General features: G+C 40.6%; 1 protein-coding gene and 1 long non-coding RNA gene across 4 annotated transcripts in view; one reads left to right on the plus strand and one right to left on the minus strand.

Moving 5' to 3' along the window:
* The first annotated feature begins 395 nt into the window (after positions 1-395).
* Positions 396-2,125, plus strand: LOC121883499. Its single transcript, XR_006092227.1, has 3 exons — positions 396-886; positions 1,011-1,350; positions 1,927-2,125. It is a non-coding gene; the product is annotated as an uncharacterized LOC121883499 (long non-coding RNA).
* A 9,518-nt stretch (positions 2,126-11,643) lies between these two features.
* The window catches only part of LOC121884150 (speckle type BTB/POZ protein), a 92,408-nt gene continuing 79,968 nt past the window's right edge, over positions 11,644-24,083 (minus strand). For all 3 annotated transcript variants that reach the window (XM_042392800.1, XM_042392802.1, XM_042392801.1), the window contains exons 8-11: positions 22,246-22,301; positions 17,188-17,310; positions 15,577-15,719; positions 11,644-12,298 (exon numbers count right to left, since the gene is read on the minus strand). In XM_042392800.1, the coding sequence (XP_042248734.1) occupies positions 12,154-12,298; positions 15,577-15,719; positions 17,188-17,310; positions 22,246-22,301 (467 nt within the window). In that variant the 3' untranslated portion in view covers positions 11,644-12,153. The remainder of the gene's footprint in view (positions 12,299-15,576; positions 15,720-17,187; positions 17,311-22,245; positions 22,302-24,083) is intronic.

A 24,083-nucleotide genomic window follows, 5' to 3' on the forward strand; every position in this document is an offset into this window, starting at 1 on the left:
TCATATTGTACTTTACATGATGACAGACGATGTTAATGTGTCATATACAGTGTTGGGCTGTAACATGTTACAGTAATATGATTACTTTTTCAGTAACAAGCATTGCAAGGAATTACAATTAAACTTACATTAGATTAACGGTCTGCTACTTTGACAATTTGGATGGAGATGGAGAGTTAGTATCAGTTTACTATAGTGTCTCTGATTATTTGATGTTTTATGTATGACTGTGAAAAGTGTCATATGTGTAACTATGTTTAATCTGTGTGTCTTAAACTGAACTGCTTAAGTACGCAAATTAAATTTCAGCATAAGCTCACAACAAAGATGTATCGTATTGTATCATATCGTATCGTATCCAGTGGCTAGACTGGTTGGATACGTGTTAACTTGGAGCGGGGGCTGGAGGTTGGCCTCTGCCAAAAGGGGAGAAATTCATTGTAGAGACAACACTTCTGGAGCGCTACATGCAGACAATGTTTAGATACAGTAGCTGTTGATGGTAAATCAACATGCAGTAGGCTTTCTACACATGTGTAGAAATAGAAAAGGACAAATGCAAAGCATGTGTTGAGGCTCTGGAGTTGTTTAAAGACACCTTTGATGGAGCAGGGCTGAGTAACAAAAGTAATGTAATTCAATTACTTCTTCAACCGGTCATTTATAATCAGTAATTGATTACAGTTTTCGAGTAACTTGCCCATCACTGGTCATACAGACCCATCAGGTAGCTCAGCTACACACTTACAGAGTGGTGGGCTCTAACGTCTGGTGGGGACTCCTTGGGATTACACCAGAGCTCACTCAAAGCAAACCTAAACCTCCGTTTTATCGTGGACCCAAGAGTCGTTCTCTGGAGTTTCACACTCACCAAATGAACTCTCAGGTAAAAAAGCCTCAAGTCTGGAAAACCTCTCTGATCAGACCAGCTGTGAAAGCGGCCCAGAACTCTCCACTGTATCCCAGAATAATTTCAATTTGACATTTTAACATTTCTGTAACTCCAACAGACATCCAGCGGAGTATTGATCATTTAGGAGCAGCAGGATGACAGGACATACTGTAAGAGTGTAGTACACACTCCAGTATACGAGCATGGATGAAGATCTCCTCCCCTCCCTCCATCCCAGTGGCAGGCGAGGCAAAAGGCTAAATAAATAAGGCATGGCTGTGGGGGTCGCCGAGCTGTGACCTTTCGGCCCATTTGCTTTGGGAGTTCAGTAGTGCAGCCTCAGCTAGCTGCTCTTCGAAACTCGGGAGGGCGAATTTTAATCAGCGCCGTGCCGATGGCTGAGGCAGTGCATCATGCTTAACGAGGCTAAGAGAGGGCTTTCATTTACCCATGCACAGGTAACAAATGGACCACAGTGCTCATACGACAACCCTGTTTCCCCTTTTCCTGTCCTTCACTGAATCTCTCCTCTTTCTCTCTCTCTGCTAGTCCAGACCTCACCCTGCCTCACCGAGTATCTCATTTAAAGGTTTATACTCTTGAACACTGTTATTTTCTTTTGTTGTAGCAAAAGCAATTTCAACTTCTGCCACTGCAAACATTTTTATGTGAACAAAGTCTATGTAGGCTGGCTATATATTTGTTTTACATTGCTTTTCCAGTTTATTAGGTACACCATTACAGTCCAATCTAATCTGATACAGTCCCTCAGTTCATCCTAACACTAATGTAAAGATTTTGTTGACACTGTGTCAAAGAGGAGTTCAACTCTATGGTTATTTTTTAGGTCATACATGTTGTATTGGATTGCATTATACTGAAAGCTTTTTTTCTTAATATTTAAACCTAATCAATCTGTGGATCTTCCACAGTCCAAAGACAATGTAATCAATATTCGAAATGGTGACAAGCTCACAGAGAATTATCACCTGACTCTTCAATTCTTTCATTTAATTGTTTTGATTTTACTGCAGGCAGTTGTTTTCGGGGGAAAAAGCTACCTGCGCAGCACCAAACAACAGACAAAGTTAGCGACTAGCTGGTGGAGACCAAACCAGAGCTAAAAGGACAGTGAATATGCGACATACGTTCATCAGAAACTCGACTGAATGCTAATGTTATGCCATGTCTGCTGGATGTGCAAATAAGCCATAATAGTGTCTGCCATATAACAACTTTATAAGGTGATAATATGTCAGTGTTGTGTTCACAGCTTGTTTCCCATCTGTCGCAGGACTCCTTGTTCTTCTTGTCACTGAAAATAGATCTTTATGACTCTGGCTGTATGTTTGGGATCGTTGTCATGCTGCAGAATAAATTTGGGACCGATCAGACGCCTCCTCGATGGTATTGCATTACGGATAAGAATCTAAACATCTACAGTGCCTAAAACATTTGCACAATACTGTAGTTTTAAACAGATTGTAGTTAAACCTCTTACCAGCTGTGAGTGTGAGGAGCGAGCGAGCTGTGAATTCTTTCTTTGTTGCTTTCTTTAGATGGTTTCAGTGATCAGCGACGCCAACACCCTTTTTTTTTTTAATGTTAGTCATTACTTTAGCTTTTTCATTTATTGTTCGTTTGACTTCTCACTGTAAATTTCTCACATCCTCTCGCACAGCGTTTTATGCTGCAATAGGCTCAAGCCCCCTGTGACCCTGAGCGGAGCAGAATAGGCAGTGTTTTTTTTTTTTCTCCATTTATTTTTAATTGAGCTCATCGTCCGTAATATCTTCAGTCCATTTGAACAGGATTAATACTCCAAAGGGAGGTGTGTAGTAAAATGTTCGCCGTACTAATTTTAGATGGAATCTTAGCCGTTGCTGAAGTACAAGAGATGGTTTTGTAATAGAAGAGGGTATTTCCTAAGAAAATCATGTGACCCTAATAATCTGCAGGATTTTTAGCTATCTCAGCTCTTACTGTAAAATGCAAGGTGTTGGTCTGTAATGATCATTAGTCATAAATGAACAAACAATAATCAGGTTTTGACAAAAATTGGGATAATTATCATGTTACTTATTGACTTATTGTTACTCAGGGGAGCCATGTTTCTTGTGGCCTTTTTACACCATCCCACTTTATTTTCTACCCTTTCCTGCTACTTCCTCTCTCTCTCTCTCTCTCTCTCTCTCTCTCTCTCTCTCTCTCTCGTTCTCCCTATTGCGATGAGTGTTGTACTGATGAGTTCAACTCCATCACTGCTTAGCTCCACAGGTCTCATTACAGTCAGGCCAGTAGGGAACATTCTAATAAACGGATGAAGATGACACTCTTACAGCCTGTGCATATACACGCAGACACACAACCTTGAGAAAGATTACACCAGGGACGGGTACAAAATAAAAACCTTTCACTTGATTATTTCAGGCAAAATAAATCACAGCCCTCAGACACACACTCCAACCTCAGAGCAAGAAAAATAGTGATACAATAACATCCGCTGCGAGCTCACAAGCAAATATGCGCCTATAGATAAAAGCGCTCCTTGTTGAGGGGGGGGGGGGGAGAAAAAAAAAAAGACACACTCACAAACATTCACATTCAAGCACACACTCAAATAATGAAACGCATACACCCGTGCACCTCCCTCTGTTGCACTGTGCACAATAAGTCTTGCTTCATTAAAGCCAAATCTCATCCACTATCAGTTTACAACCACAGAAGTCGTTTGAACCGCCGGGGAAATACAATTCCATTCCGTTTCGGGGTTATCTTAATATATGAGCTTGTCTCCGCCACATTGGTCTGCGGTTATGAGCCGGGCAAACACCCACAGCACCGCAATATTGCACCGGCACATTCACAGGACGGATTGGTGCACACAAAGCAATTAGCAGCTCATATATATATGCGTAATTGCGTGTGTGTGTGTGTGAGAGAGAGAGACTCAACTCCCATGTCTGGGTCTTTTTCCTCCTCTAATTTCTATATCCGACGCTATTAGCAAAAAGTTCATCGTGGATTGCAGTTTGTTTGTTTGTGTATGACACCTAATCACCAAAACAACCCCCATCAGAGTGGAGGATTCTCCTAAAATGGTATCTCCAAACATTCCCGAGCAGGTACACAGCATCACGGCTAAACCTCCGCCGCCGCTGCTGCCACTGCAGCATCTTCAGAGTAAATAGTTTTATGAGATTTAACTCGCTCGGACACAGTGAAGAAGGAGAAACAAGACAAATGGGGTACAAAGAAGACAAATCTCTCAACGCTGTCAATGTCTGAAGTGCTCCGGCCATCCATCCTCCATTGCTCCTTCATTCACTATCTGTCTGGCCCTATCCCACCTGTATGACACCCGATCACTCTTTATCCCTCTATCCATCCATTACCCCTGTCACTTCATCCTTACATTTCTCTACCCCAAGGCCTGAGCTCCCCTCGCCTGTCACAGGATACCTTTTGAGTGGATTACTTGAGGTATCATGAGGGATAAATAGTCAAATATCTCCTCAGAAAGGTTATAATATGCTGTCGTTAATGCTGCTTTAGGCAGTCCTGTTTTAGTTGCTCCACATGATGATTGGGTACCACTCTTTTAATGAATCACAGTTTATAAAGGGTTAATAAGCAGTAACTGTTGGCTTTATTAACGTTTAAGTGAATAAGTCATTAATAAAGCCTCTAAACTATCAATAAGAGGGGTCTTCCTGATCAATTTAAGAGCTAGCTAAAAAAAAAACAAAGCAAATTAACATCTCATTTATGCATCACATTTAATCTCAGGGACAACAGATGAAAATGAGCCCTCGAGGTCATACATACTCGATAGGCAGACTGTGGTCTGGATCCGGACTGTTTAACAATTTAAACCAGACTGACAACAAAATTTAACCACCGCTTTTGATTGGCTACCACGTCACCTGCTAGTAGCCACAGTTAGCGAGGTTGTTGTAGTATACAGGAGCTCCAGTTGATGAAGTGAATTGGCTTTTTCAAAACCAGGGGATGTATTTAGGGATGACTGGACTGAGAAACATGTGTTCACTTTGCCAGAGGGACATATGAGACCATTGTGCTTGATTTGCAATGAAACAGCTGCCATAATGAAGAGTGGGAACACAAAACACCTTTGATGATGAAACTTAATGTGATTTTTACAGTAATTAACTGGCAGCAAGGGACAAGTAACTTACTGTAATTTATTTACAGTAAGTTACTTGTCACTTGCTGCCAGTTAATTACTGTGAATATAAACACAGTAAACTTACTGTAAAATAAATTACAATAAGTTTATTGTGTTTATATTTACAGTAGCAATATTGTGACTGTAAAATGAAATACAGTAATTTAATGGTACTGTACTTAAAGTCACAGTAAGGAAATTTTAAAATCACTCAGTAATATAATGATACTGTATCTAGAGTTACAGTAGCTGTACACAACTGTAAAATAAAGTACAGTAATTGCATGTTACTGTGTATTGGATTATAGCACCAGACATTTTGCAGTAAATTAGATTATGGTTATTCATGTAATGCTGTAAACTTTCAAACCACACTTTTAAATTTCAATAAATGAGTCCAGAACAAACTCTTTAAATGACAATTTTTTTTATTGTTAACTGTTGAACAGGAACAAACATATTTCCTTATTTTAATTGAGCGCAGGGATTGTGCGCACCATGTTTACAGAAATCTAATGGCCTTCTTCCATATGGCAGAAATACCCACGATGAATAGCGAACTGCTGCAATTATATCTGTGATGCAGTGCAAATGGTTTTCCCTCAGACAGGACAGCAGAACAAAATAAGTTGTTTACCTTAATGACATATTAGATGTGCACTGGTTCGCACATCTGCACTGAAACAGCCTGTTGCCTGCTGCTCTTCGTCTACCAGCTCACTGTGGCTGTTTCCTCTTTCACTAATCCTCCTCTGCAATATATCAAACTGATCTGCTGACCAAACAACACAAAACATTTCACTGTGTAGACCAATATTTACTGACAAATAGTGCAGTGTCAGTTTTGCATTTCCTGTACATGCTTCATAATAAAAGCCACACAGCGGTTCACCAGTGAGAAGCTTTTCATTTGAAGTAGCAACAGCTGGAAATGTTTGGACTGCACGGGCATCAACTTAAGACTGTAAATAAGAATCTTTCCAGTGTTTCCAGTTCTTATAATTTCTGTCTACAACGTCCCCTCTAACTAGAAAAGAAGCAGGGACCACGTGTAACTTTCTGTCCTCTAAAAATCATTCTTTAATAAAGTTTTCAAATATATACTGTCTATTACAAACATTAGCAAATGTTACAAAAGACGACATTAAAAATCCAATATGTAAAAAACTTGTTTAAACCTGTAGCTGCAGTTAAACACATCGCCTTGACATCACTACTTAAGCCCATAACAAGTAAAAAAAAACTTGAATCATTGAACTTGACAATATACAAGACCCAAAACAATCTTGGCTAATCTCAACATCGTTATTCAACTGTGGGAGATGTCAAGTCACCAGGTAAGCAGGCGTCCTTGGAGTCTTTAAAATGGTGTTTGTGCATGCGAAAGGTTGCCCTCAATGATGTCTTATTACTGATCTGAGCAATAATAAATTATTAACCATTCATAAAGTTCATTACAACTTATACATCTTTAATTTTTAAGTATGCCTCATCAGAAAGACATGCTTTAAATTCATAGACTTTGGTAGTAAACTGCTAAAATATACCAAGAGATCTAACTAAAATAATCTAACAAAATATCTGACATTAAGGTCACAGTGTTGGTGAGGTTGTCTTTGGGTTAGTCTTCATCTCGTGAGCTTCCTGACGACATAAAAAAGGAAGTCAAATGTTCAAGTGGAGATACTGCCGTTATAATATTAATGGAGATGCTTGAGTTGATGTCAAGTGGGGGAAAATTCAATATTCAAGAAGTTTATTATCATGTGCACAGTAAACATGGGCGGCTGCTGTGCAAGTTCACCCTGCACGAAAAGAATCAAATTAAATTTTTAAATTTTTAAAAATTAAAATCACAAAAGTAAATAAAATATCAAAAAAATAGTCAAGATTACATTTCAAACCCCTGACTTCAATACCCCACTGACCCCCACTGAACACTCTCCACTTCCCACTGTCCCCACTCCTGTCCTCCCTCTTCCTCCTCCCTCCTCCTCCTCCTCCTGCCGGGCAGCGTACACCAGCAGGCATCAATCTCAGGCCTTGCTCTTCCTCCTCTTTAGTGATGGCGGGGCTGACACAGACGCAGAGCTTGTGACAAGCTTTCACAGCATTGACCTGCCACGCCTCGCTCTCCTTTCTCCCATAAAAGGAGGAGTGAATGATGGGGAGGCGAGGCAGAGGCATGCAAGGAAGAGCGAGGAGGAGGGAGGGAGTGACAGACTCATACAGCATGCATAACAACTGAGTACGCCTCTCCACATGCATCGCTCCATCTATCTCCCCCTGACTGTCTCATCTAAGGCCAATGGAGACACACACAAACACAAACACACACGCACATCTTTACAAAGACACAGAAGGTTGGCTGCAAGCTGCTACACAAGCTGACTATCAAAGATAGAAAAAAAATCACACCCTGATGCCTCGTATTCCAGCTCATATGAGGAAGGTCACACGACTCCAGTTAACAAAGCCTCTTCTTATCTCAGGGACATTCCCAAAAAAGCACAGTGTGCTGACACGCATGCCCACTCGTAGAGCGCCATATGCCTGCCACACGCTTTTAGTCCAGCGAACACACACACACACACACACCTTGACCTTTACAAGAAAATTGTCAAACTCAGAAATATTGGCTGCAAAGCTGATCTGAGGGTTGTCGGGCAATATAAAGTGTAAGCTATCAAAACCTGTTCTTCCTTCTCTGGCTTCGGCTTCAGTCTTTCAGTGTTACAGTGTGTGACTCAGTGGGATGTGAACACACTGGCAGGTGTGGAGTTCAGGTGACACTAGGCGTTTTTTGGGCGGTAAAACAATTATTTTCGGCAATTATTTGAATAAAAAATAGTTACAGACATTTTGACTGAGTATCTTGATATTGATATGGCCTGTATCTATTGTTGTTGTTGCTGTTGTTGTTCTGCTTCTCTGCCCCCCCTCCCCCTCCTCCCCTCTTCTCTCTCAACCCAACCGGTCCAAGCAGATGGCCGCCCACCTAGAGCCCGGTTCTGCTTGAGGTTTCTTCCCGTTAAAGGGGAAGGGGGTCTAGACCTGCTCTATGTGAAAAGTGCCCTGAGATGACTTTTGTTGTGATTTGTCGCTATATATAGATAAAACTGAATTGAATTGAATTATTCAACATGCCCTATATGAACTTACAGCACAATCCTGTTGCGATAATATAATCTCATTGTTTAACATAAACTTTTTGTCTAAATTAATGACTCCAAGCTAACTGTAATTAAAAATACATTAAGGAACTGAAGTTATTGTTTTATATGTGTGAAGAATTTGGTCTAATTTAATGCATAACAGTGAAACATGGTTTAATGGGATGAACATTCATTTGTAATATATGATATTATTTTGCTTACATTTTTCAGCTAAATGGCCCAAAACCATCACGCCTCCTCATCCGTGCTTTTACACAGACAAGTTGTTAACCTATTACTTTTATAACTCTGACATTTTATATATACAGTATTATCAGTCTTTGGTAACATAATCTTTTTCTTTTTTTTAACCTCTGGTAGTTTACCTTTGTAAAGTTTAAGGTTATTCACTGGACTTGAACAGCTTACGTTTCCATAAAAACTAGAAAAATGAGGGTATTCTAAAACTTTTGAGGGTATATCGATATCAGAAAATGACCAGTCTTTAATATATTGTTAATATTAGATATTAAAATGCTGAGTAAACAAGTAATTATTAATGTCACAGTCTTTAGCTTCTGTACTGTGACATATGTGGAGGGTGTTCAATTACAGGAGGGATTCAAATCAAATCCTTAACATTTGACTGTTGGTCTCCACACACACTTTTCTCACCTGTGTTGTTAGATCAAGAGGAAGAAGACGAGGAAGAAGTGAATAAATTAAAGCTCAACTGCATTGTTTTGGAAATGAAAACAAAGTTTTTGCCAACAGACATCCAAACACACCTCCTCCTATGAAACCGCTCTGCTAAGACGGGTGCGGTTAGCTCGTTACCCAAAATCATGTTTGATTGGATACAGTTTTGTTTACGCCTCTGAGTTCAAGATGAGTCGTCAAGCATTTGAAAAAAATTTTTACAGGAAGAGAAAAGATTTTGAAGTGTCATGCTGAGTTATCTTTTTGTTCTCCCAGTGTTCCTTGTCTTGTACTTCCTGTTTTATTTTGATACTCACCTCTTGTCTCGTCCCAGGTCCTTCACTTCCTGCCCTCGTGTGTCTCCCTCCTGTGTGATTACCTGCCCTGCCCTAATGTGTTGCACCTGTGTCTCGTTGTCTTCCCTCCCCCGGTGTATATAGTCTCAGTGTTCCCTTCCTTCTGTGCCGGGTCGTCTTGTTCCTTAGTGTCAGCGTTCCAGCCTTTTTCCCCTAGTAAGCCTTATAGTTCCTGACCTGATCACCTGTGTACCGACCCTGCTGCAATTAAAGGACTGGTTTTTTTTTTTGAACTTGCATACTGTGTTAGTCTGCATTTTGAGTCCAAGCCGTTGTTCAGTTCTTGACAATGAGTCACTCTGCTGTTAATGTGGATGATGACCAGTTAGAGACATTCATTGACCGTGAGTCAACTAAGCTACAGCGATCTAATATGCACGTTAATTTGTGTCCATTTAAAGATCAGGAAAATACTAAATTTAAGCTTTATCACAGTATTATGATGACGTACAACCCCAGATGACATCTATTCTCATGTCACAACAATCAATAATATATCTATATATTGCCCACCTTTTCTTATTAGCACCACTTGTCTTAAGTCTTTCTGATGACATGCAATGTTATTAGTAACACCTGTGGATGTTACTAATAACATTAACAAAGGCTCAGTTCTAATAAAGTGTCACATTAAGTCATGACAATGAGCATGAACAATACAAGGACCCTGAAACTGAAGTTAAATGGAATACAGCCATCACACTTATTGTAATGCTGTTTTTAAATCATAAACATTAGTAAAATCATGTCATCTACAAAACAAACACATTACATTTTTTACACTTGTGCTCTTCCTGCTGCGACATGTCAAAATGTCTTCAATGATGACAGCCTACAGAGAATGTTGTTAATGTGTAGGGTCGGGCTGACGTAAAGCTAAATAATGACATTGAAATACTGCTCAGTCCTATAGATATGTGCTCTGGCATGAAGCCTCAGTATAGTGTCTGTATCACAAATAATAGCCTTCCCTCCGTTTGATGAGCACCGGGACAACGCCAGAATATCCCCCAAGATCAGTGGCCAGGACTGACTGTTTGATGAGGAGCGATTTGCAGGGCTCAGAGATGAGCTTCCTTAAAGCACGCTGGGCCTCGACTTTGGTCAACACACAGAAATCCCTGTTAAAATACTGTCCAAGAGAAAGGTCCGACTCCCTGTGAAGCGATTACAACCTCTGTGTTTCTCTAAGCAAGGCCACGGACACGCTGAGTCAAACGGGCCTGTGACCATGAGTGAGAGCTGAGTCTACACACTACACAGCTGGATATATGAACCCTTGTGATCAGACGATGTGAGTAGCACCAACACGGGGGATTGAACTTTGATCATGACAGGATTAAGCCTGAAACTGAAATATGTTACTCACATGCACTGATGTGGCGGCAAGCTGAAAGAGGCTGAGCATTAATGAGCCAGTAACCGGTAGATGTGGCCGAACTGCGTAATGAGAAATAATGAGGCTAATAAGGACAAAAAAAGACACTGATATGCCGAGTGTATTTTATAAGTTGAGAGGTCAAAGGGATGTACTGTGGTTAGAGGATGTGGCTGGGGATTTTGTATATTTTTCTGTCAAAAGAAGCGAATGTGCAGAACCAAACCAACAATGAATGATCCTACTTACTGTAGAAGTATTGTGCGTGCATCCAAAGCTTGATATATCTTATTCCTCTATGCCGTATACCTCCCTTGTTGCCAAAAAATATAAAAACATGTCAATAGTTCGCTTAGAAACGGCTCAAAAGACACATTTTCAGTCTCCGGAGAGCAGTCCTGTGTAATATACATGGTACATTGTAAAGAACATTAGTACAAAGTCAAGAGGTTGTGATATGTAGCGCTACAAGCTAGCAAAGCTCTATCAATGTAGCCGCACATGCTCAGTGGCGTCTGCCTTACACAGAACTACTCTCCGGAGACTGAAAAAGTGATTGCTGTTATTAGTCTTTGGAGCAGTTTTTTTAAACAAATACCAGACCCAAAACTCCACAGTGCAACGGCGTGAGTTATTGACGTGTTTTTAATAGTTTTTGGACAACAACGGAGCGCTACAGCACAGACAGCCAGATCCTTTAACAGGTGAATAAAAAGTTCTTTTTTAATATACTGCATTTAAAAAAAAAAAAAACCTTTTTAAACCATGTGAACATTAAAACACACTCAGTTTTATCTTCTTTTTATTAAAACCAAAATATATATTCTTCTGCTCTTCAAGAGAATTGCTTGTGCTCTACAAAAAAAACCAACAAACACTTTGTACAAACACTGTTTAAACCATCAACAACGGGAGCAAAAGTCTTTCTAATCACGTTCCAGTTGGTTGATCCTCTTCACTCATTTTTTTTTTTATTTATAAGGACGGTTTGGATTTTAACACATATAGGACATTGTACTGTACAAGAAAAGATTGTTTTAAAAACAATATGCCATAAAACTATATTTACAAGGACTCAGCACTGACTTTTCGCTTCCAAGCCAGAAGATCAGTTCTCCGTGTGGCGGACTAGCAGAATAAGATTCTGGCTTTTCAATATCATAGATGAAGGATATATAAAATACGCAAGGCTTTGAGCTTGCAATCCATAAATATCCAGGTTCAGATCTTATAGAATTCCCCCCATTCCCACCTGCAGAGATGCGTAGTACCTCTTCTGTGGCTCCAGTCCTGTAAATCTCTCTTTATTCCCAGCTGAGTTGTGGGTCTAGATCTCCCCAAACCAATATCTAGCCAAGTTGTGGGTGTCAGTCTTGGGCGTCTCTGGGTGGAGCAAGAGGAGGGCTGGAAGGGAGGAGCAGTGTGAGGTTGCCGGTGTGCGGGAGGACACAGCAAGGTTAGGACACAAGAGTCTCTCCGGACCACTAGGACTGTTTGAGGCGTTTTCTCGGGGGACCCAGGAAGGGGCACTGAGCTGAGGCCAGGGAGTGATAGGCCTCTGCGACCAGATGGGGGTGAGAGTTCACCATGGACTTCCAGCCTGATGTCTCCATCACATCAGCTGCGTGACTGAGAGAAAAGAGGGAAAAGGTTGTCAAATAGAAAGTAAACAGATGAGCACATGAAAATAAACGCAACAAATTAATAAACCAGTTTCTCCAGAGTTTGTAAATAAAAATCAACATTCAAAGATCATAAATGTGGGCATATGATGTCTGATAAAATATGACTGTTGTATCATATCATATCACATATCATACTATATCATATATCATATCATACTCTTTAGAGCACTGGTCTCCATGTGTTTTGGCTGTGGACCCTTTAAAACCAAACAACCTCTTATCCCATCACATGAGATGTGAAGACTTTGTACATAACCTGATGTTCCCTTTAGAGCTGCAAAGATTGGTCGATTAATCAATTAGTTGATGGACAGAAACTCAATCACCAACTATTTTTATTATTGATAAATATTTTCAAGTCATTTTTAAAGAAAAAAGCTTCTTGAATGTGATATTTTCTGGTTTTCTTTAGTCCTCTGTGATATTAAACTGAGCATCTCTGGGTTGTGGACTGTTGGTCTGCATAAAACAAGACATTTGAGGACGTCGTCTTGGACTTTGGGAAGCAGTGATTGACATCTTTCACCATTTTCAGACATTTTATAGACCAAACCAATAATCAAAAATCACTGTTAGTTGCCGCCGTAGTTCCCTTCACACATTTTTTTCATTTTAATCGTTTGAGTCCAGAAAACTCTCCAGCATTGCACACAATTTTGAGAAAAGTCAGAAAAATAAATATAATAGGAAATTATATATAAATATAATTGTAGCAGAAATAGGTATAACTGAACTTCACTTTAACAGTTAAAGCTATAGTAACTGATTAATTTGGTCATTAAGATTATTCATTCAAAATTATCTTATAAAACATGACGCATAATAAGATTAAACTATCCAATAACATGAAAAGTTGTAAAAAATGCTTCATGTCAAGCAGCTACAACAGTAGAATACTGTATGCTCAATATATAAAGATAATACTTTTGTACTTTTGGTTGGTTAAATTTGTAGTACTCATTGTAGTATGTTTACATTGTGTTATTTCTCTACTTAAATAAACTGAATCCTGAATGAGCAGTAAGCACAGGCCTGGTTAATGTGAAGAAACTAGACTCATAAATTACTGTTTCCTAATTTATCATTCATTTTTTTTGTTTTTCATTTAAAATTACAAAAAGGGAAATCCCTACAGTCTTAAACAGAATGTTTAGTTGTTGTTTTTTTTTCAACATATTTTGAAGCTCTTGGATTGTGTGTGGGAGTGTGACTCACAAGCTTCGGCGCTGAAAGCCAGTAAGCCAAAATAAAAGTTGGATAAATCTCGTAATTCCGAGTAATTGCTTGATGAGTTGAGTGACTTGTGGTCATCATCATCTCCCACAGATGTGAGCTCACACCAGCAGACCGTGTGTGTGTGTGTGTGTGTGTGTGTGTGTGTCAGTCTTCACCCTCCTGACGCCCTCAGGGTGCTCAGCTGCACTATCACGCACACCGCTGTGTTGGCCTTTAATGACATTTTTCATGTTTTAATATGTGTACATAAACAACAGCATATGTGTGTGTGTGTGTGTGTCTTCCCTTGGCACACACGAACTTGGCAAAGTGTGTGTGTGTGTGTGTGGTCAAATGCTTGTCCACACAGCAGCTCCAGACCACCGGCTGACCTTTGACCCTATTCTCTGCGGAGGAAGTGAACCCCTGCTTACAGTAATGGCCGGTGCGCTGAGGCTGAGGCAACAGGTCAGCGAAAGGGCACGAAGAGAGCAGCCGCGGCAGGAGAGGAAGGAGAGGAAGGATGAACCGAGGGAGAGGAGAGAGAGACAGCAGCAGTGGTGACAAAAAAAAACAAACAACAACAACAAAAAAAAACCAGGGAGGTGAGGGAGAGTAATGAAAGTCCGCAGAGAGAGACAGGAGGGGACAGAGGGAGGGGAGAGGAGCGGTGATGTGAAGGTAAATTAAAAAGAGGCCAAACTATGACCTCCAGTCAGCAGTAATCACAAGGCAAACCGCCACTATTATCAACAACAAAACTACTTTCAGAAAAGCACTATTTTTTTTTTTTTTTCCTGCCTTAACAGACCCCTAGCTTCATATTACCGGCGTCACTTTTACACTACTTACTGTGATTTATTTTAGGAATTTACTGGGGCCTAAAGAGTCATGTTAGGCTAAAAAAAAAAAAAAAGTGTGTACACTCTATTTCTATAAACAAAGTGGATAAAGAGAGTTTGGCTGGCTTTACTCTCTGCTACATCCCTGGAGAGGATGAATAAATGAGAAAGAGGAAGGATAAAGAGGACTCCTATTGTCTCAACTAAACGTCTGTAAACTGCTTGTAGAAGACTGGTCTGGAAAAAGGTTGAGGTGCTACTGGGGGGGGAAGGAGGGGGGGGTTATTGGTTCCTCGGTGTCTTCTGTTTTCTATATTCGTCCTCTAAATTGATTTTTGTTTTGTTGCTCTTGTTGCTGTCGATTGTGTCCGCGGGAGGAGGGTTGACGCTGGCCAGGAGTCCCCCGTGGCCAATTTTCCCAACCACCACAACAACGCTGTCGCAAAACTAATTAAACTGTCATAACGCCCATAACCACAATTAATGACTGGGATTAGGGGCTGAAATCTGCATTACTGAACACCTTTAGGCACACATGAGCTCTTAAGCACAGAACAGGAGAAGGGAGGAGAGAAAAAGGGGGAGGGGGGGGGGGGAAGGGGAGAGGGGAGTGAACGGAGGAGGGATCGCATGTGGGAACAAGGCCGAGGGGATGGAGCGACGCTGTAAAGAGAGAACAGAGGAGGGAACAAAAGGATGGAGAATGTGCCGAGAGACGGAGGATTCAGAAAACAGCGGGAAGGTGTTGAGCAATTTAGGGAGTGACTGAAAGAAAGCTTTTTTGTTTCAACTGGGCATTCAAATACCGGATAAATCACCTTTCCATGCTACATAAATAGCAGTCATTGATGCTAAAAGGCCCCATCTTACTTAAACAGGCTGCCTGCAATGTGATTAACATCAGCAGCTGAGGTTTATTGCTAAATGGCCCAATATGATACGGCAGCAAAATGGTCTGATCTGGGGATTAAATTCAATTTCCTCAGGAGACAAAAATTGCTCCCACTGAAAATTAATGACTTCCTTTGACAAAAAGCAAAGTGTACGTGTGTATGTGTGTGTGTGTGTGTGTGAGTGTAAAACAGAGAAGAAGAAAAAATATGTTTGCTTAAGTGTGGTAGTAGTTCTCAAGACGGATGATGTCAGTCGCGGCCGTGTAACTCACTAGTTGATGAAGTCCACGGCCTGCGTTTTGAGCTGGTCGGCGCTGTGCAGGTCGGCGAGGATGAGGATCTCTGCGGCGTTCTCCGCAGACAGACTCGTGCACAGAGCGTCCTCGCACATCACCTTCAGCTTCTCCAGAGCGTACTGGCGATGACGGAGAGACAAAAGAGGAGGGGTGAGGGGGGGAAGAAGCAGCAGGTAAACTAAATTACTTAAACGACGCTGCCACCAGCAACTTATGTTGCGCTGTGTAATGATACGGAAAACACAGAATTACTCGACCGCAGCGGCAGAAAGGCTTAGACTGAATAAGAGAAAAAAATGGCAGAGAGAAGGAGCGCTGACAGTTATGCAGACTCAGGGAAAGTGATGATGGGAAAGGGGATCACTTGAGAGGTAAAAAAATAATTTCCACTGTGTGTTTGATTACAAAATTGCTCGGGACCAATAATCACTCATACTTAGAGACACACTTCAGGATGAGTTGTAGAGGTTCAGGAGAGTCTACAAGAGATTTTGTGTCACCACAAATCTTAATTTAGAGGGTTATTAACTGACGCTAATGATGTAAAGGAGTCCAACTCACACAGAATAAGACTTGTGTTTCCCTGTTTGACACGTCTGTCACAGGTAGCAACAGAGTGCAAAAAAAAAAAAATGTTTTCTGCCACTGAACTTTTATCTCACATTCTTCTTATTGTCAGCAAATCTAATGTGCAGAGCCAAGCCAAAGTATTGTGTGTGTGTGTGTGTATCCAAAGCCTGATATATCTCATTCTTCTGTGCTGTAGACCTCCGTTGTTGCCCAAAAACTGTTTAAAACATGTCAATGAGCCACACTGCTGCACTGGGTGACATGTTCCTTTGCAACAAAGTTAGTTAGCTTGTTTAGAAATGTCTCCAAAGACTAATAACAGCGATCACATTTTCACCCTCCAGAGAGTAGTTCTGTGTACGGCAGCAGCCACTGCACATGTGCATCGCTAGCTTGTTATGCTACATAACACAACCTCTTTATTTCCTACTAGTCAAACCCTTTAAAAGAGAAAACACTAATGTGGAGCTGCGGGAGGATATAAGTAATGTGAGGAAATATATTTCTCCCCAGAGACAAGCTGACAACATTAAAGGGAAACTCCACCAGTTTTCCACATGAAGTTCAGTGTAGTCGTTAGAAGAAGCACCACACAGCCTGTGAAAACAGTTGTATACTAGCTTTTAATCTTCTGACAAGGTTATTGCTGTAAACATTATAAAAATGTCATACTTAATAGGTAAATTATTGTGTGATTCAGTGGTTAAACAGTATACTGGACCTGTTGTGAGCCATTAAAAGTGAAAAAAATGATACTATTAAAAAAAGGACATGCAATAAGCTCCCCCCCCAAAAAAAGAGAAAAGCAAACGTGGTTCTGGATGAATAGACAGGAAATGTTGAGTATACAGGGTATTTGGTACAAACAATTAGGATTCATTGGTAATGTGGGCACATTGGTTGCGGAACATTTGGCATTTCTTAGGTTTTATGGACACATTATCATGCATACGGGCTTGTACGTAATTGTACACAGTAACAGGTGCACACACACACACACACACACACTCTCTGTACCTTGTCAGCTGCAGCCAGCAGGTCATCAGCCATCTTGTCCAGGTTGGGGGCCTTGCCTGTGTAGATGAAGCACATCATCTCTTTGAAGACATCTGGCTCCACGTCATTTATCTCTACACGGTTCTGAACGGGAGGAGAGGACAGGAGAGGAGAATATACACACGGGGGTTTAACGGAATAAAAAGGCAAGAAAAGATAAAGACAGGTGCTTTGACAATCCTTTCAAAAACGCGCGCACAGCGGCGGAGCGTTCTTTATTTCATGTGAATATTCCAAAAACCTGAATTAAACTCATTCACCTTGTTTAGCAAACACACAGGGAAAGTCAGCCATTCAGTGATAAAAAAAAAAACAAAAAGCCACATAAGGAAAAAAAAAAAAAAGAGCCTTCTGAAAAGTCAGAACACGTTTCAGCAAAACTCAAAACTACACTCTAGTACATTTATTTAATTCTTTTCAGCCGCTTCCTGAGAATTAATCCTGAGCATTCATTCCTTGACAGAGCCTGCAGCCAGCGAAGTAGGCTTTATCGCTCGCCGGCACAGTGACGGTAACCTGAACCTTTTTCCTCCGCACTGAGAGGTAGAACAAAGCAGTAAACCAATTATAACAGTGCTTTATCGTCACCACGGTGACCAGCGGCGTTTTAGCGGGGTCAGGCTGGGTGTACCAACAGCTTAGTGCGTTTGTGTCAACTCTGACCACTCAACGGCAACATAAACACACAGCAAAAAATAATGGATAGATGGAGCCTGAAAGCAGCCGGCACACACGGTTCGCAACGGTGGCCTTTTACAGGAATACAGATAAACACACAAAGGCATGTAAGCACACATACGGCTTAAACAGGTAAAATAAACAACGTGGATCCTCTACTCGCTCCGTTACGCACACTGAATCTGCATGTACATTTTATTTCTAAATTAGCCTCAGACTCTAATATAACAGAATAAGAGTAATAACATTCCTCCTCACGGCTTGTTTGTTTGTTTGTCGGCATATAGAAGGTGAAAACTTTTTTTTACAGCAAAGTGTGTTGGAGTGTTAATGATATAAAATATGGAAAATAGCACCACATAACCACATTGGAAGTCACGTGTGAAAAACTAACAGGACTTCATTTAGTATTGCGGAGGCGGGTCTACCTAAAAACTTTGTATATCACCTGTATGGATGTGGTTTTGCGGGACGTAGCGGTGAGTGCACGCTTCGGTGAGCTCCATGATCGTCTCAGCCCGAGCTCTGAATGCTCATTCATGAGTTTTCCATGATGGAGGGTGAGTTCAGTTAGTTTTGTACAAATAATGTGGGTTACTACTTTTAATTTGCACTATCCAGTCATGCTAATATTAGAATGTCATAACATGTGCCTCATATTATGTGCTATGAAAATATTGGCTGAAATTTACTGACAATAGAAGAAGGTAAGTGAGGGGTGTGTTTGGTCTGTTGACCTGCACTTAAGTTTAATTGTAGTCTACTTTATTTGCTGACCTGTGTGCACCTTTGTAAGAATGCAGAACAAAAATCCTGAATTATTTTGGTTTGATGAAAATGAGAGAAGTTGGACTGAGTGGCAAAGTATGGGCGAGTTTTATTCCTAGAGCTTGGAAAATTAGACAAACTAGACTGAATAATACATGCATAAAATATGAGATCAGTTTATTTGATGCATGTCAAGTATGAAGTCATACAGAATATACTGTTCATGTTTTCCTCTAATTTGTACATTTGGTGTCACACCTATGTACATAGAAATAGATAGTCTGCTTTGTAAAGCCTGTTTGGGCATCTATTGATGCAAGATACAACATTGACATCAGAACATAGATCCTAATCTGAGTAGATACATATTGTTGGACATAATTTAGTCCATCTAAACGTCAATATATTCTATTTAGTTGTACATATTTTCCAGTATATTATGATGGTCAGGCAAAAGTCATTTGAAAACCTGCAGGGAAGTCTAATCGCAGCTGCAGTCAAGCCAGCAGTACAAGGAGCAAAGATCTAAGTGTATCTTCATAAATCAATGATCACAAAAAAATAAAAATCATCTCTGTTTGAAGTTACAATTATGTGTGATGTCTCCTGTAGGTTTAATCTCAGGATTAAGGCAAAGATTAGGCTAATAAACAACTTTTTAGCTTATCCGAAAACTGACGAGCCGACCCAATGTGAGCTGATGAGAACACGCTGTGTGACGGAGGATGTAAGGCACCGCCCCCCCTGGGTGAAATACAAAGTTTTTAGGGAATCTATTGCAAAGACAAGCCTTCAGCGGTGTCTCATAAACAGACGACCGTCCTGTAGTTACAGTGTCTGAAGCTCTCCTCTATTCACAGAGCAGTCCTCTATTAGAGTGGTTCTTTATGAGCTCATTTGTCTCTCCTCTATAGAGTGCTGCAGAGGAGTGTTAACCCATCTATCTGTTTTCTCTGAATCGTATGGGGACGTGGCCCACCATCTCTCCCTCTTTATGATGAAGACGCCCACTTAAACAGCAATTAAGATGCATTTCCTGGCTCTGTGCTTTATAATTTCCCCATTCGAACCGCGCAGGCATCAATATTCCACTGACATGATGGCTAAATCACCAAGGTTCAATCTCACCACCTCCTATCAGATGAACACAGCTAACCGTGGCTCCCTGCGTCACACACACACGGAAACATACAAACACCACAAAGGACGCATAAAGAAAAGCAATGAACCACATACTGCATGCATACAAGTATAAATTGCTCTAAACATGAACTTATTTGGGTCATCTCCACAAGTTTAAGAGAGCTTTATACAAAACCATTTTTAATTCTACAGTACTTGACACAAAGGTTTGCAGATATAACAACCTGAAATCAGTATATGAGTAAATGAACAAGGTTACTGTCTGCAAAAACGAGGTCGTCTAATAATGATGTTTCTCTTCACATTCTGTCTAAACACAAATATTTTTAACTCAGTGGTTACTTTGGATGAAGGGAAGTAGCCTTAGAGTCTGTCCATTCTTGATTAAAAAATATGTTTTCTCTGTCTACTTTTTATTTTTTAGAGCACGCCTCATGCTGAGCTGACCTCCTAGGAGTATTTTTAATTTTAGAAGGTCATTAAGCTTTTTGAAATCTGGAATTACAGAGTTGAACTTGTTAATGTAAATGTTCCTTATTTCATTGAATGTTTTACATCTCTCTCTTGTGTGCTCCTCAGCTGCCGTGCTTGAAACACAGCATTCACACGTTGTTCGTTGTATTTACTGCTACATTAGTTGGATGTAATGAATGAATGAAAGAGGAGAAATGCAGAGGAGGAAAAGGAAACAGAAACAAAGAGCGTCTGTCTCCACAGTAAATCATCTGCTGAGTGTTTGATGGTTGTTTATTTGTGCTTCAGAACGTGACCGCTGTGAAACAATCAGAAAATAACGTTGTATTTCTGTCATTCTCTCTCTCTGAGAAAGCTTTCCACTGCTGTCGCTCCTCACCAGCTCTGTCTCTCTGTTGCTCGCTCTCAGCTCGCCTGCCGTCTCTCTCTCTCTATTTTCCTCTTTGTCTTTTTCAAATGAGCCGACAACAAAATCTAACTTTTAACGTTATCAAACAAAGAGAGACGTCCTCCCCTCGTCTCTCTCGTGGCGGGGTTGTACAGCTCTGATCATGACATGCAGTCACAGAGCCCAGAAGAAGCTCCGCCCCCCCTGCTGCAGAACAGAGTGGCTCGCTGATCGCTTGTTTATTAATATTGATCGTGTCGTGTGTCAAAATTGCACCAAATTCGACACTGCACTTCCTCGGGTCCCCAGCAATGTGCCCGTAAAGTGTGAGGTAGATCAGATGAACGCTTCTCTAGATATGTGAAGGACAAACATACATATAGACAGACAGACGGACAGAGATTCCTTCCTTTAGTAGAGAGATTTATTAATTTTGTATCAATTATTTTATTTATGTGTATGTGGTTCTAGAAATGTGGTGACGCAGTTACGACTAATCGATTGACAAAAAATTATTCTGTAACTATTTTGATAATCAAACAATCAGTTTAGTTTTGCTTCATGATAATAAATTGATTATCTATGGGGTTTTGACTGTTAGTCAGACAAAATAAGACTGAAAAAAACTTAATCTTTGACTGTGGGTAGTTATAACGGGCATTTTTCACTATTTTCTGACATCTTTTTAGGCAAAGATAATGAAAAAAATCGTCGGTTGCAGCCCTAGACGTAGTGACAACTCGCAGGGCCGTACTACTACTATATGCCAACATACAAACCAGCTGGGAATATGCTAATGATAATATGCTAATGCTAGTTTTGCTTTATGTTTTTTATGTACTGGGCTGTTTATTCCCCCCTCTGGCATTTGTTCTCAGGATTACATCATTTGATCTAATAAAGAATTACTGAAGGGACAGAAAGATCTCTGAGCTCGCTAGCCGAAGCTTGTTACTTCTGTCTCTAACAGGACAATAAGTTTACAAAGTTTATTCAAAAGACATATTTATAAAAGCAACTACTGCCTAACAACTGTCTGCAAACTATGCCTTCTTTGTGGAGCAATTTGTACTCAGGCAAAGCATGGTTATCTTTCTGCAGACTTTTCAACTCTCAAATGTTGATATCTGTATCAGTCTTAAATATCTAGTATGGGGCAGCTCTAGTGTTGAATCTGAAGATAGCCCCAAAAAATGACACTATGGCTGCCAGCAATGCACACCGGTACTCTCCTCCCACCACTATAACATCCCGGGAACAGTGAGATGATAGCACTGAAAGACTGCGCTAATGTTCACCTGCATTGTCTAATTTTTCTACCAACACTTCATGCCTTCATAACGACTTTAAAGACGCTCTATCAAATAAAAATCCTGCACACAGTGGCTTTAAGGAAACCAGATAATAGAGTTGCAGTCAACAAGACATGAAGGAACGCTTGCAAACACACTTGGATGTTTTGAGAGGTGAGCACTTCCTGACGCAACACAGAGAAAGATTAGAATTTAGACATTCGACTTGCCACCGAGGGGGGGTTTAGTAACAACACAGTCAAGTGCTCGACTCACCTTCTTGCTCTCTTCCATCTCGTGCTCAAACATGGCACTGAACACCGGCGAGCGAGCTGTGACGGAGAGAGAAACAAAAGACACAGAGAGAGAGAGAGAGAGAGAGAGAAAGAGAGAGAGAGGAGAGTTTGTTACTGTGTGTAATGTTGATACACAGTGAGGTCTCTGATATCTGTTAACAGCCTGCCACAGGGCCAGAGGAGAGCGTGGAGGTGGATGATTGACAGCGGTGACAGCGGCAGAAGCGTCATGTGAAAAAAAAGTCGACTCCGCAGCTGCTTCCTGCTGACAGACTCGTGACGACTTCTCAGGTGTGTTAAGTCGGTATTTAATGCTGATAGACTGACTTGACTGGAGCTGATTTGATGCATTATGCTTTAATTAAGATCCGTCCTCCATGTTTTCAAACATGGTCACCTGCTGCCACTCAACATAGACTACTCTAATGTGCTTGCATAGAGGACAGCGAAGACTTTCATGCAAAAAAATACATTTTTTTTTTACAAAGAGCAGATATGTTTTAAGTGATTTTCACCCAGTTTGTATGTCCCAGGTCCCACACATCCAAAAATGTTTGTCTCTCGCTGCAGAGGAACACTGTTCTCAACAGTTTACAAGTCCTCTCTTGAGGCAAGAACAGTTCAGCTTCCATTTACAGAAAGTGAAAAGAAAAATGGAGACAAAATGCAAAAAAGAGCTGAGGGACATGAGCCGAAGTCCTTCAAAGTAAGTAAAAAAAATGAACAGTTAAATTCAGTGTGAAGGAAGTTGTGTTTTTATAATCCAGTTTTCACCCACATGCAGATATATTCACACTCTAAATAGACCAAAACAAGTGACTAGAAACATACGCCATTGTTTTAAAGGCAAAACATATTTCTCCTTTTATTATCCCGGACATTGACCCCAGCTGGAGAAGTCATCTTCAATCTCCAGCGTTATGTGTCCACATTTCCTGTCAGATCCAACCACAGCGCTCGGGTATTATGACCGTACAGTATATCAAATTACATAAATCAGAACCCACTTCTGTTACTTGGAATTACTGCTGTATGATAATTCAGTACGGTTGAAATTATCGCCCCACATCTCGTCTCTGTAGTTCAGCTCAAGGCGACGAGCGACGCAGTGTATTTCCTCTCTCATCATCCCCGGCGTGACAGCGGTTGGTTTCGGCACGGGCCGACGCTGAAACCTCACAGATGGATCTCTGAGTCATTCGCCAGCTGGTTGTACAACAGCGGAGGGAGAATGAGTGTCTACGAAGGTTAGCACTTGACCTTTTTTTTTACAAAGACTCACATATCAACCGGTGACATCCTCTCTCACTTAGTTTGATTATGCGCTCGCTGCGTAACACTTTTACATTATTGTACACTAATGTATGCTTAATTAACTAGTGATTAAAATTTAACAAATGTTTTAACACATTATTAACTATGTGTCAAAGTCAGTGATATGCTAATTAATTTAAGTACTTAATAGTGAGTTATGAACTGCGGTGCTAGCTACTCGTTTAATTACTCATTTGGAAACACGGTGTCATCCATCAACTCTGCAGAAGCCACAAATACATATAAAAATGAAAATTAGAGTAAAATGTGAGCATGAAAGTGAATTCATGAGTTAACAAATGACATACAGTAGTGGTTATAATGTCAGTAATATCTAAAATTAAAGAAACTAACATTTAGTCTCAGGTTATTCAGTTTTCATGAGTGTGTTTCACATGTTTGTCCAAGGTCTAGGCCAGAGGCAAAATGACAAAAAGCTGAACCTCCGTGTATCCCAACACACTGCACATAAACAGTTTTAACTTTGTTGTTTACAAGATAACC

Source organism: Thunnus maccoyii, chromosome 18, assembly GCF_910596095.1.
Source record: "Thunnus maccoyii chromosome 18, fThuMac1.1, whole genome shotgun sequence".
Taxonomy (NCBI): Eukaryota; Metazoa; Chordata; class Actinopteri; order Scombriformes; family Scombridae; genus Thunnus; species Thunnus maccoyii.